Source organism: Saccopteryx bilineata, chromosome 2 (genome assembly GCF_036850765.1).
Source record: "Saccopteryx bilineata isolate mSacBil1 chromosome 2, mSacBil1_pri_phased_curated, whole genome shotgun sequence".
Taxonomy (NCBI): domain Eukaryota; kingdom Metazoa; phylum Chordata; class Mammalia; order Chiroptera; family Emballonuridae; genus Saccopteryx; species Saccopteryx bilineata.
Window position 1 is genome coordinate 294,932,169 of NC_089491.1, and position 13,472 is coordinate 294,945,640.

Genomic DNA, 13,472 nt, shown 5'->3' on the forward strand with positions numbered 1-13,472 from the left:
AACAGCACCACTTCTGCAAGTGACTCCTTTACAACCCAGTCACTTGACAAAGTGTCATTCCCCTACCATCGGTCCCAGTGTGTTTTGGGTCATGAAAACGAGAATGCTGTAAGCCAGCGTGAAGGAGATGGCAAATGTCTCCTTAAACATACAAATCATTCCGTGTAGATCTTGACTCTGACAACAAGACAGAGTTTTTGAAAGAAAAGCCACATAGTATTTTTAAAAGGCAGTAGACAAAAACACCAATGAAAATGAAGAGAAGTCCAATAGAATGGCAGGAGAACAGGAACCGTACATACACTAATTTGTTTTGTCTTGCATGGACTAAATGCATAGACTCAGCTTTATTTTCTTTGGTTGATAAACAGAAAAAGTGATTTTATATAATTTTGAGAGAATAACACTAACCACTTGTAGACTTGTTTATCTCCAAACAGAGCTGGGAAAGAAAGTTGTTTTTTTAATGTAAGAAAAGATCAAGATAAACAATGCACACAAATATGCGGTAAAATGATGAAAATTTAAAAAGACAGGGTCAAACATGTCTATTTTGTGATTTTATTTTCTTTTAATAAAAATAAATGGGGAGAACTTGTCATACTTAACTGGTTAAGAAACATAATGGAAGAAAGCACAATCATAGTAGCTATAGAAACATCAAATTTAGGCGTTAAAGTGAATGTATAGAACCTGTATAAACAGAACTAAACCCTTTGAAACAAAACACAGACAAATTGATAAACATCACATTCTTGGATACAAAGACTTGTATTATGAAGCTGTTCTCTGTGTATCCCTGGCTCCAATGCAAAAGATCACAACAGCACTTGTGGGGGGGTGGGGAATGGCCAAAGGACTCAAGGACATTGGAGGGTTAAGCATGGGAGAATGGTCAAAATTCAAGAGAACACTGCAGATTAGCACTAGTACGTACTAAAAGTTTTTGCGGTGCGACAATAATTAAAAGAGCATTTTACTGGCAAATAAATGGAATAGAATAGTGCAGAAATAAACCCAAGTCTTACAGGAATAGTAATGAGAACATTTCAAATCAGTAGGGGGAAAGAAATCATTCAGTAAATGATGCTGGCATTAAGTGGCTAGCAATTGTGAAAATTAAAAATTTTAAAGAGTACAATCACATCTCTTTCTATTAAATAAAAAACAATTCCAGATAGATCAAAGACTTACATAAAAAATGGTTTTATTTCTTCATTTAAAGATGAAAACAATCTGCTTGGCTACAGGAAGTGTCATGAAAAATAAACCTAACGGACAACCAAGGGAAATATAATTTCAGTACAGGGCCAATAGCTAATATCCCTATCCACATTGAGCTCTTACAAATAATTATAAAAGACATGAAAAGCAAAACAGGCAACTGCCATGAATAACAACTCAGAGAAGAAACAGAACTCCTAGGTGTAAGAAAAAGCACCCAATCTCATTAATAGTGCATATAATATAAAGTATTTTCATACTATACACTGGCCCCCCCCCAAAAAAAAAAGTTTTAAATAGTACTATATAAGGAGAGTGGAGGAAAACAAATACTACAAATATTATTTCCTACTGGTACCTGATACAGGATTTTTTTTAAAAAAGGAAATATGGCCATATTTATTCATATTAAAAAAAATGTTTCCACTATTTGCTCCTGAACTTCCACTTTCTGGGAATCTATCCCCAAACACGCTATCACATGTCAGCAAAGATATTTGTCTGAGATTGTTCAGTGTGGCATTGTTTATAATAGCAGTAGACTGTAAAAACCACAGGTCCGCCTGACCTGTGGTGGCGCAGTGGATAAAGTGTCGACCTGGAAACACTGAGGTCGCCGGTTCAAAATCCTGGACTTGCTTGGTCAAGGCACATATGGGAGTTGATGCTTCCTGCTCCTCCTTTCTGTCTGTCTGTCTGTCTGTCTCTCCTCTCTAAAATGAATAAATAAAAAATATTCAAAACAAACAAACAAAACCACAGGCCCACAGCAGAGAGAACAGCCGCGTGAATTAGAACATGCACATTCAACGCAGTATCTGCCTCTAAAACGATTGAAGCAAAGCTTTAAACGCTAGAACGGGAAAAGGACCTTATTGTTGAGTCAGAGAAGATTGCAAAATATGTCAGTACCATTCTGGCTTTGTTTCTCCAACCCTACTTATATAGAAATGGACAAAATGGGAACATATATGCCAACTGTTCACAGTGGTTTCCCGGGGGAGTGGGACTGGCGAGGAAGAAGGGACAGCTCAGTTGTTTTGGATATATTTGCCTTATTTTAAATTTACTGAAAGATTATTACTTTTATAAAATGCATGGAGATGGTGGGCTAAGCTTACTTGAAGCTTAGATACAGAATAAATTAGCTTTCCTAAAACACTAAGCTCCCAGAGCCAGGACCATGCCTTACTCAGCTCTCTGCACTGAGAGATCTATATACCATGCAGATAATAGGTGTTCAATAAACATGTTATTGCAGTTGAGTGGACAAGAGAATGCATCCTACCTGCTGGGTGTCACTGGGTGCCGTGACCTGTGTGCGGGATGCGTGTGGGTGTCTGGAGATGAGGAAGGAAAGATAACATAGCCAAGTTATGGCTGTTTACATATCATGAATATAAAAAAGCTGAAGTGTCAACTCCATCAGGCTTTAATTATTACCAAATGGGGAAGTTCCTCTCTTTGGATTGCGAGAAACATCCCTGTGCCCTGGAGCAGGACTGGTTATGGGCCCGTGCGTCCCTGCAGCTGTTGCTAACAAACAGTCTGTGGGTTGCTACCTTCCTGGCTGTGGGGAAGCTGGATTCCTGCTGGCCACGCAGGAGAAGCCAGTGTTTGCTCAACAACACAGAGTTGGTAAGGAAAAAAATTTTTCCTTCTCACACTTACCCTGGAGTGTTTCCCAACAAGGAGAGGGCTGCACAGACCAATTAATAGAATGAGAGATGGGAAGTCTGCTCTCAGATGAGGACACCGCCAAGGGAATGGAGCATGCGTGAAGCACCTGCGTGCATTTGGGGATCAGGCACCAGCAGAGGTCCCCAAACTTTTTACACAGGGGGCCAGTTCACTGTCCCTCAGACCGTTGGAGGGCCGCCACATACAGTGCTCCTCTCACTGACCACCAATGAAAGAGGTGCCCCTTCCGGGAGTGCGGCGGGGGGGGGGGGGCGGATAAATGGCCTCGGGGCCACATGCGGCCTGCGGGCCGTAGTTTGGGGACGCCTGCACCAGACGGATGAATGGAAATGGACACATGTCCTGCCAGGGCGGGGCGCCCAGGGAACTTAATTGTTTCTCCCAGCAGGCACTGCCCACCTACTTTTAAATTAATTTTGTTTAAAAAGATTTTTTAAAATTACAGTTGACATTCATATCATATTAGTTTCAGATGTACAGCATAGTGGTTAGACATCTACCTGGCAACATACATAGTTATTGCAGTATTACTGACTATATTCCCTGTGCTGTACTCAGAGAGTTATGCAGAGTGCTTTGCATATTGTAGGTGTTCAATAAATGTCTATTGCACATCACTGGACAAGAGAATGCATCCTACCTGCTAGACCTCACTGTGTGTGCCGTGACCTGTGTGTGTGGGGTGGTGTGGGTGTATGGACACGAGGAAGGAAAGAGAACACAGCAGCAAAGGGAGGAACTCGACATTCCTGTGACTGTTGTGTAACTGCTTGTTTGTACTTCTCAATCCCTTCACCTTCCTCACAGGTACCTTGTTGGGAAAACAGCTGTTAGGCTTGCTGGCTGGTTTACCGGCTGCGAGCACTTTCCTTGATTAGTGCATGAGCACGTGGCAGCGCTGCGTGTGGATGGTCTAGGTAAGGCTATGGGTGGTTGAGTGAGGGTGGATTGTGGATGGTCTAGGTAAGGCTATGGGTGCTTGAGTGAGGGTGGATTGTGGATGGTCTAGGTAAGGCTATGGGTGGTTGAGTGAGGGTGGATTGTGGATGGTCTAGGTAAGGCTATGGGTGCTTGAGTGAGGGAGGATTGTGGATGGTCTAGGTAAGGCTATGGGTGGTTGAGTGAGGGTGGATTGTGGATGGTCTAGGTAAGGCTATGGGTGCTTGAGTGAGGGTGGATTGTGGATGGTCTAGGTAAGGCTATGGGTGGTTGAGTGAGGGTGGATTGTGGATGGTCTAGGTAAGGCTATGGGTGCTTAAGTGAGGGTGGATTGTGGATGGTCTAGGTAAGGCTATGGGTGGTTGAGTGAGGGTGGATTGTGGATGGTCTAGGTAAGGCTATGGGTGCTTGAGTGAGAGTGGATTGTGGATGGCAACAGCGAGGGTCCTGAGAAGCGACCTTCCTGTTTGCTTGTCTGCCGTAGCGAGACTCTACTGAATGGTAATGGCCCAATGTTCTTCAGTTTTTCTACTGTCTGCCAAATCCAATGTGGACCTGCCTGGCCTCAGCCACCAGCAGTATATACTATTTTTCCCTTCTTGCCTCTTTCCTTATTCTTCCTCCATAGGCACTATACCCTGAAAGCAACTTCAGGCCAACAAAGCCACCTGACCCCCTCCTGGGGAGGGCTGGGTTCACTGACTAACACACAGCAGGTGTGAGCTCCCCTCCATGATGGGGCTCCCACCACCTCTTTGAACTCCTCTCCACACACAAAAGGAAACACAAACTTCAAATACTATTACCTTTTTTATTCTCTTTCATCATTCAGGTGTGTGTTCAGAACATTACAATAATAGGCATGAAGGGAAAAACAGTAACATTTTTTAAAACTCAACCTGTCCAAAGTATAATATATGAAACCATGCCATTATCTCTTGGGGGGGGGAGCATTCAAAAATGAATGTGATCTTGAGGTGAAAGGTTCAGACCAATTCCAAGTAAGCCATGTGTAAGGTTTAAGTGCCAACAGTGTTTTCATTGCAGCAATTGGATAGAAATGCTGGCGTGATGGAGATGATTTGAAATACTCAAATCCTTGGAGGGTTCTGCGTGAGCATTTAAAAACTGCCCCGTTGGCATCGTTTCAGTGGCTTTCGATTTCCTGTTTGATCTCAGAAATGTACGGATGATCCTTGCCGTGAGCCACTTCCATGATGGCAATGGCCTAGGAGACAGAGAGACAGATAAGGGGGTGAGAACCGAAGCCGAGCCCCTCACACCTCCCTGGGCTAACTTCCAGTCACGTTGGACTTCTCTGCTTTAAGGCACGGGATGCGAACTGGCATTCAGAGCCTGTGTTCTCCTCCAGACTCTGGCTTCAAAACAAACAAACAAAAAAGGACAAGACTATCTAGTAAGAGTCACCCAGTTTCTACTGCCGAGTAAAACATTCCGCAATAGCTGAAGAGATGATATAGAGAAATTGATTACATGACATGTTTTTGCCCCGATATTGTAGAAGTTGCCATAAAAAAAAAAAATGGTTTAGGGACAGAAGTGTTTGGCTTCTCTCAATGCAGGAAACAAGTGATGCTGGAACAGAAAAGTCTGCAGTGAACTTTATATCACACTTGTTTTGATGTTCAGGTTACATTACTAATCTGTAAGACGTAACTAAACCATTCTTACAATAAGGGCATGTTTTCCTCTGATACATGTTCTTTAAAAAACAAAAACAGTTGCAGGTTTCATTTAAGGAAGCTAGAGAAAACGTATTTAGTAAGGTTTCTAGTTTTAGTTTTTAAGAGAGAAACATCGATTTATGCATTCATAGATTGACTCTTATAAGTGCTCTGACCGGGGATGGAACCCACAACTTTGGTGTATCAGGATGATGCTCTAACCAACTGAGCTATATCTAGCCAGAGCCTAATAAAGTTTTTTTAGAGTGAGGGGATATAAAGTGAAAGTTACCAGTAGCTCCATTGGTTCCTAGCTGTGTGACCTCAGGCAATTTACTTAACCACTCTGTCTCTATTTCCTCATCTGAAAAATAGGAATGATACCTACCTCTCAGAGTTGTTCATACACATAAAGTGTTTAGAATAGTGCCTGGCACATAGAAAGCATATATCGAATGTTATCCATAAGAACTTATTTTGCTCCTTTGTATTCAACTATTACAGATAGAAAAACTCAAATTACTCCCATTGGCCCAAACAAGGAATTTATGATGGCCTGTCACTATGACAGACGTACTTTCTATTATACCATTCTCTTCCAAGATCTCAAACCAATAGGACGCAGGCCAAGGAACAGTACAAGTCTTCAGGAATCACCTGTTAAATGCCTCCTTCACCCTCTGCATTTGTTTCATGACTCACGTTCCTCGCTCAGATCGACTCCACCGCTCTTTGACCTTGTAGGTAACTACCCACCAGCGCTTTGCAATTGTGACCCAACTGGTTCCTTCCCCCTAGCTCACTAAGGCAATACAGATTATCTTTTCTTTCTTTTTTTGTATTTTTCTGAAGCTAGAAACTGGGAGAGACAGTCAAGACAGACTCCCGCATGTGCCCTACCGGGATCCACCCGGCACGCCCACCAGGGGGCGATGCTCTGCCCCTCCGGGGCGTCACTCTGCCGCAACCAGAGCCACTCTAGCACCTGGGGCAGAGGCCAAGGAGCCATCCCCAGCGCCCGGGCCATCTTTGCTCCAATGGAGCCTCAGCTGCGGGAGGGGAAGAGAGAGACAGAGAGGAAGGAGAGGGGGAGGGGTGGAGAAGCAGATGGGCACCTCTCCTGTGTGCCCTGCCGGGAATCGAACCCGGACTTTGGAACAGTGGATAAAGCATCGACCTGAACCCGGGACTTCTACACGCCAGGTCGATGCTCTACCACTGAGCCAACCGGCCAGGGCTAATACAGATTATTTTATAAGACTAGTTTAAATTCACTGGTTTAAAAATGGAAAATTTTATGCTTAACTCATACTCCTGGCCTGGAGGGACCCTGACCCTTCCATGTGGGATGTGGGGCCTTATTCCCATCTTCCCGAATGGTCAACTGGGAAGATTTGGGGAATCTGGAGCATTAGGCATGCAGGCTAGTCGGTGGCCCCAACTTTCACAAACACTCTCTTACAGGAAGAGTAAACAGACTGTCCCAAAGATTACATTTTAATAACCTGTTAACTTCCCAGTTAAGGACAATGAGAATCTATTGGTACAATCAAGCAGCTGTAAAGTGAGGGTCAGGGCCCCGCCCCTCGCCCACGGGCGGCACAGGGCAGCTGTCAAACTCTGGGGTGGGGGCACATGATGCCCAGGGTCCTGTTTCCCCTGTGAGTTAGCCACAGCATTGGGAAAATCTCATTTTTGTGAGAATAAAAAGAAAAGCCATCATCAGGGTCCTGGCATGTAACTGGCTCTCTATGAACAAGTGATGGTGATTATTAAGTACACTTTTGAAATTCTCCATATCCTAACGGCCTTGCATTCACCACAGTAGAGCATCACGAACCCATAAAGTCTAAAGGGCAGACAAGTGGCAAACTCCCCCCGCACGGCCGCCGGACCCACCCAGCAGCCTCTGTCCACTGGCCCGGGGATGGATGAAGGAAGGATGCTGAGGAGGCTGTCCAGGCTCTGCGGGGCCCAGCCTCCCATCGCAGACGTACCTTCTTCAGGGCTCTCTCCCCGGCGGCTCTGTTCTCCAGGCCCATGTACAGTCTGCCCAGCTTCAGCCACATGGAAGCCACGTTGAGGGAGTAGCGTGGATAGTGCTCACTGGAAGAGGAGAACAGACAACAGGCCGCCTCGTCACGGGCTGCCCAGCGGCCCAGGGGCTGGGAAGCCCCCCGCTGCTGAGCTCGTGGCTGCGGCTCCAGGGCAGCCAGCAGGTGTGGGTGTGGGTGCAGAGTGCGGATGGGTCAGCCCTGCCGATCCACCGTGGGCACACTTCATTTTATGCAGTTTGTTTCTGAAAAGCTACATAAAAACTGCAAGAGAAACCCTATACAAAAACATTTATAAGCTCTATGTTCAGCCGGAGTCTCAGGTTTTTGTTTAGATGCACCCAGAGCAGGGCCCTGGGAAACCATCCTCTCAGGTAAATTCCCCACCAGGAGGACATTAGGCCTACCCCCTCGTGTTAAGGAGCTGGTATACTTACAAATGCGCACACCGGGTCTCAAGGCCCCAGCTTTCCATCCCATTATGATACCAGGTTTAGCAAAACTATAAGCTCTCTGAAGTCAGGAGAACGCCTCCTATTTCTTTTTTTCTTTTGTGACAGAGACAGAGAAAGAGACAGAGAGAGGGACAGACAGGAAGGGAGATGAGAAGCACCAATTCTTCATTACGGCACCTTATTCTACCTCCTATTTCTTGTCGATATTCTTTCTTTATTGTCTGGTAGAGAGCTTTACACACAGACGGTATTTGTTGTTCTGGCTTTAACTGACGCTGATGGATGGACGGGGCTTCCCAGGAAAGAGCCCTTGTCCCGGGAGCAGGGGCCAGGAGGCAGCACACGGGCCAGAGGATGGGCGTTGGTGCGCATGTGTACGAGGTGGTCGTTTACGGGCTGGTTTGTATTGCTGTGCCCTCAAAATCCAGCCAAAAGAGACACATTCTGGCTGTGTTCCCCAGTAGGGGCCAAGCCCTGGGGACAGTGCCCCCTGCCCCCTGAAGGCCAGAGCTGGGGCTCACTAAGCTCAGGAAGGGTCCAGCACAGCAAGTTCCTGCTGGGAGAGGAACCACAAAGCTGAGATGATCTCATTCGTTCTCACTCTCCCTCTCTCCCTTCCTCCTTGGTCTCTCACAAGGTGTGCATGAGAACACAGGGCTTTCTCACCCACCCTGGGAAGAAGAACAACAGGCTTTGAGACTGTCCACAATGGCGTCAATTCTGTTTCTAAGAGCAGATTTTAGGCGCTGTGTCCTCTTGGGCTCCCCCTGCTGGCTAATCAGGGCAGTGTGGGGTAAGTAGAGGGCCCCCTTGGCAGTGGAAATTCAGACCAGACACCAATATAAGAGTCCCTAATCTCAGACCGTGAACCGAGGGCTTCTCAAATCCCTGAGAAACACCTGCCGTGCTTCTGGAACACGAGTATTTCAGGCCCTTCAGGCCCAATGCCCAGATCCTGACCCACTTGGTCTTGAGGAGGTCCTGTCAATTGTACGCCAGGGATCTGCTCTAGGCCATCCCAGCCCTGACGTGGCTAGTCAGAGCCAGAGGACAGCGCCACAACCTGTCTCCGTAACCCACTTTGAGGGTTGGTTAATAACCCTCTCAGTGGGAAATTTCCCCACGGCTGGCAGTCAATAGCTGGTAGTCATTATCATTATATGTTAAAACCCAACTTGTTTTATTCAACCCAGAGGTCCCAGAGTTTCCTTGTTGGCCAGTTGGGCTGCAATTTAGAAAATCATGAGGGGAGAGTGTAGATAATGATGGAAAAGAAACAAACAGGTGGCTTTTTAACACTGGACTGAATTCCCTACAATGGATATAGCACCTGGACAGGCCCTGGGACGGATCTTGCCCCAGCAACCCCTGCATAAGCTCAACCAGCCATCCTCGGTGTCTCTTCCAGGTGGTGGAGGGGAAGGCAGGACCCAGTGGAGCAGCACCCGGCACCTGTTCCTCCAAGATGCGGGTGTCGAGAAGAGAGAGCTGGTCTAGGCATGTCCCCACACGGGACAGCGAGAAGACCGAGCAGCCCAGGGACGCATTCCAAATCACCAGATTCCCATTCCACGCGCTAGGACGGTCGGAACGGCCGCTGCAATCACCTGTAGGGCTTAATGATTTTCTGTCCGCATCGCAGGGCCCCTTCCCAGTCCTGCATGTACAAGCAGACGCCCATGGCCTGGTACATCATGTGCAGCATGTACACGTTGCTGTCCTCAAACACGGAGCCCATCTTCTCCTGGCTGAGCTCGCAGATCTCCAGCAGCTCGCTAGGGGGTGCTCTGGTGTCAAGGAAATGACCGGCCCCCACCGTGGCCTGGAGACTTCTCTAGGCAGGTTGGGGGTCAAGGAGTTACTGCGCCCACACCACCCGTGCTCTCACCCTCTGAGAAAGTAAACAATGGTGATTAGAATTTCAACACTCCTAAGCTGAGCTGAAGTATTTAAGGAAGACATCCCCACCGTGGGGAAGTTCTTTCTGACACTGAGAAATCCGCGTGCCTCTCTCCAATCCCCTTTCACGAGTTACAGTTCTTCCCTTGGTATATACATCGAATACCTTTGCAACACCCAACAAGATGCTTCAGGATAGTTGTTGAGACTATGGGTTGTGGTGGCCCGCAGACGAGTGGGGCAAAAATCCCGGATCTGCCCTGGTGAGCGGTGTCCCCTGGGCAAACTGTCTAGTATCTAAGACTGTCTGTATGTACCCCAGGGCGATGACCTGGTGAGTGTCCCTGTGAGGATCGGGTGAGACAATACAAGCCAAGCCCTTGGCACTGTGCCCACAGTAAAATGCCCTCCAAATGGGCACCTGCCAGGAACTGTTCTCCATAGTTTTAAACAATAAATCTCTTCTACCGCTAGCCAAATAAGGAGAAACAAGAGAGGATGGACACCATAAACTGATGTGGCTGACTCCATGTCATGGGTGGCCAGTAAATCTTCGCCCATTTACCGGGAGACACTCTTCCTTCAATGTCCAGCCCCCTTAAACTTGTCCTGCTGCTCCCTCTTCCCGACTCTCCCACGCCCCGTGGAGGTAAACTTCCGGACAGCTGTAAAGGATATATTTGTAGTGCTTGGCCCTCCGGAACTCCTCGATGACGTTGCGTGCGTATCTGACCATGTCACGGATGGCTTCTGCCTTTGGGGGATCGTTGAGCTTCCGGATTTTCACCTTGGCCTTATCCTGAGGGAAATGTCCACAAACGCAAGGGTTTACCTTCCACGGAACCCAGGCGACAGGGAAACCTCTCAAATAGTACATTCCCCCCCAGGCAGAGGGGCAGGCCCGCCCGTGCTCAAGTTACAAAAAATGAAAGGAAAGCAGGCAACGGATCTAAGAGAAATTCAATACACCATATTGGGGTCCCGGGGCCCCTTGGGAGGTGAGATACCGAGGTGAAAAGAATGAGCGCGTAGCCAACGTGGGGGAGAGAAGGTTACAGAAGCTGTTGTGCATTTTATTTTTCAAGGCCAGTTTTATACAGTGCGGAAAAATTCACGCATGCGTGCCCCCCCTTTTGTTGAAGTAAACTATAAATAAGACAGCAGGTTATATAACTGTAAAAACAACTGCGCACGCCCTCCCACTTTCGGGCCATGTCCTTTAACGTAACTACTGCACAGGCGCTCCAGGCTCTAGCTTACAGCTGTGTCCTCAAACACCATTACCTTTTTATAACCCCCCTCCCAAAATATGTTCTTGACAATCCTTATCCAGGCAGGACACCTAGAATACGGGCAGATACATGTGTTCAGACATCTACAAATCCAGAGACTAGAATAAGGAGGGGTGGCACTGACGAGTAATCTGGGCAATGCCAGGGAAAATCTGCATCTTTTGAACAGGCTGGGAAGCCTAAAGGTGATGCCCGTGTGCTTCTTCCCTTCCATATTTTGAGCAGTCACTTCTTTTCAAGAAATAGCAGCTGGACAAATGCTTCTCTTATTCGTACCGTGTAATGGATGGTACATTTTCACCAAGTGTGAACACTGACCTGGTCTAACTGGGTTCCCTTGGACTGTCTCCCACTGTGAGGTGGGTTTAAAAGGTCAGCAACACCATAGGTGGAGACACCCTGAGTCAGGGACGCTGACTGGGCAGACAGGCCCTGAGACACAGAGTACGGCCGGCACCTCTGCTGTGAGTGCTGCCGGGGAGCTTACCTTGTCTTTGGTGGTGCACTCCCGGCACTCGCACGTGAAGAAGTAAGAATCTCTTAACCGGTCATTCCTATCTTCTGTGGGATACAGGAGGTCAATGTAGCTGGTAAAAACCTAAGGGGATTCAAAAGGCTGACGTTGCAGTCTGCTACAGGTCAGCTGGTTCCCTCTCCTTCCCGTGGCCCCGCCAGCATTTGCGGTGGTGTCCTTGTGGGGACAGACGTAGAGGGCAGCCACACTTCAGCATGAACACAGTTACACACGACAATCCTCTAGTGTCGTCCACCTCCTTGTGGGGAGAGAAAGGGCTTCTCATCCCACCTTCTACAGAGTCCAGGAGACCCTAAAACAGGAAACTGGAGGGTTGAAAGCATCCGCACCTTCTCTCTCTCTCTCTCTCTCTCTCTCTCTTTTCTCCTAAGAGAAAGCTGGGATTTGTCCCGGCAGGAGATGCTTGTCTCGTGGACAGAAGCAAAGTGCACTGTGCATAGGCTCTGCTCATCCGTGGGACTGGCCTTGGCTATCTCTGCCTGGCCTTGTATTTTGCAAGCTGGGGTGGCTCAGATGCATTACTGGTATGTTTCCCCCATCTCCTTCCATCTGCTGGCAATGGAGCAAGAAGCTCCACCCAGCAGGCTGGGACCAGTCCACAGACGGAGGACAGAGCTTGTAGGACATGGGCATGTGGCTGCCTTACCCAGCGGGGCCAGGGAACTTGGAAAAGTCTTACCTTTGGGCTCATTGGGGTCTCCATCCTTGCTTTTTCTAATGGGGTCTGTAACTGAGACTTGGAGCATATGGAGGAAACCGGCCTTTAACTGTCCATTATCTACTCACTGGGACGGCACCTGCTGCTCATCCCACACCATCAGGCAAATGTCTGACTGCACAGATGGATGGCACAAAGCTGCCATGCACCATGAACCTCAGGTCCCGGCAGGCGGGCAGAGGGCACTCACACAGGGGCCGCCTGGCTCTCTCCACCCCAAAGGGCAGCAACAGAGACCTCACAGCCCATTGGTGCCCTGGGAAAGGGGCTTCTTCCTCTTTGAAGGGCAAGGCACCCCCAAAGCAGAGCTTCCCCAGAATCAGGTGACTGCATTTCAGGTTTGTGAGAGAGCACGAGGGCAAACCAACAGAAACAAGTTCTGTGGGCCGGCCGCAGCGGCAACAGCCTCCGGCCTCGTTTTTTTGAAATGACCTACGGGCAGACAGTGCAACAAACAGAAGAGCCCAGAAGATGGCGACAAAGGCCGCTCAGTGTCCCTGCTCCGGGCCCAGACAGGGACAGTGCAGGTGACACAATGCTCCTGTCCCTGTCAACCCCCAGGAGCACTGGGGCCTGGTGACTCACATTCTCACTGCCGGGCAGCAGGGTGGTCTCCTCAGGAGGTTCGGAAACCGAGACACTGCGACCCTAAGCATGACACCCTTGTCATGATGAATTTAGCAAAGGATAGAAAATCTCAGTTCGGCTGTGGGTTAGGTGACAACTTCTGAGAAACCAAAGCCACACTGACCATTCTATTTCACATTGAAAATCCAGAGACATGCCCTAAAATAGTATTAAAGATGATGAAAACTGAAATTACAATTCCTAAAAACTCATCTATTGGGTTTTATTATTATTATTATTTAAGTAAGACAATATTAGCCTATATCCAGCGATGCGCTAGGCCAGCCTGTTTAAGGTGAGACGTCTTAGCAGGTAGTCACAGAATCCCAGGGTGGGAAGGGAC

The 13,472-nt window shown here is 47.8% G+C and overlaps 1 protein-coding gene across 1 annotated transcript in view; it reads right to left on the reverse strand.

The window, feature by feature from the left end:
* Window positions 1–4,661: 4,661 nt before the first annotated feature.
* Window positions 4,662–13,472, reverse strand: part of SMYD2 (SET and MYND domain containing 2) — a 53,063-nt gene continuing 44,252 nt past the window's right edge. Inside the window, exons 8-12 of the mRNA XM_066261373.1 lie at window positions 11,737–11,847; window positions 10,636–10,756; window positions 9,666–9,840; window positions 7,547–7,655; window positions 4,662–5,092 (exon numbers count right to left, since the gene is read on the reverse strand). Coding sequence (XP_066117470.1) covers window positions 5,012–5,092; window positions 7,547–7,655; window positions 9,666–9,840; window positions 10,636–10,756; window positions 11,737–11,847 — 597 coding nt within the window. The 3' untranslated portion in view covers window positions 4,662–5,011. The remainder of the gene's footprint in view (window positions 5,093–7,546; window positions 7,656–9,665; window positions 9,841–10,635; window positions 10,757–11,736; window positions 11,848–13,472) is intronic.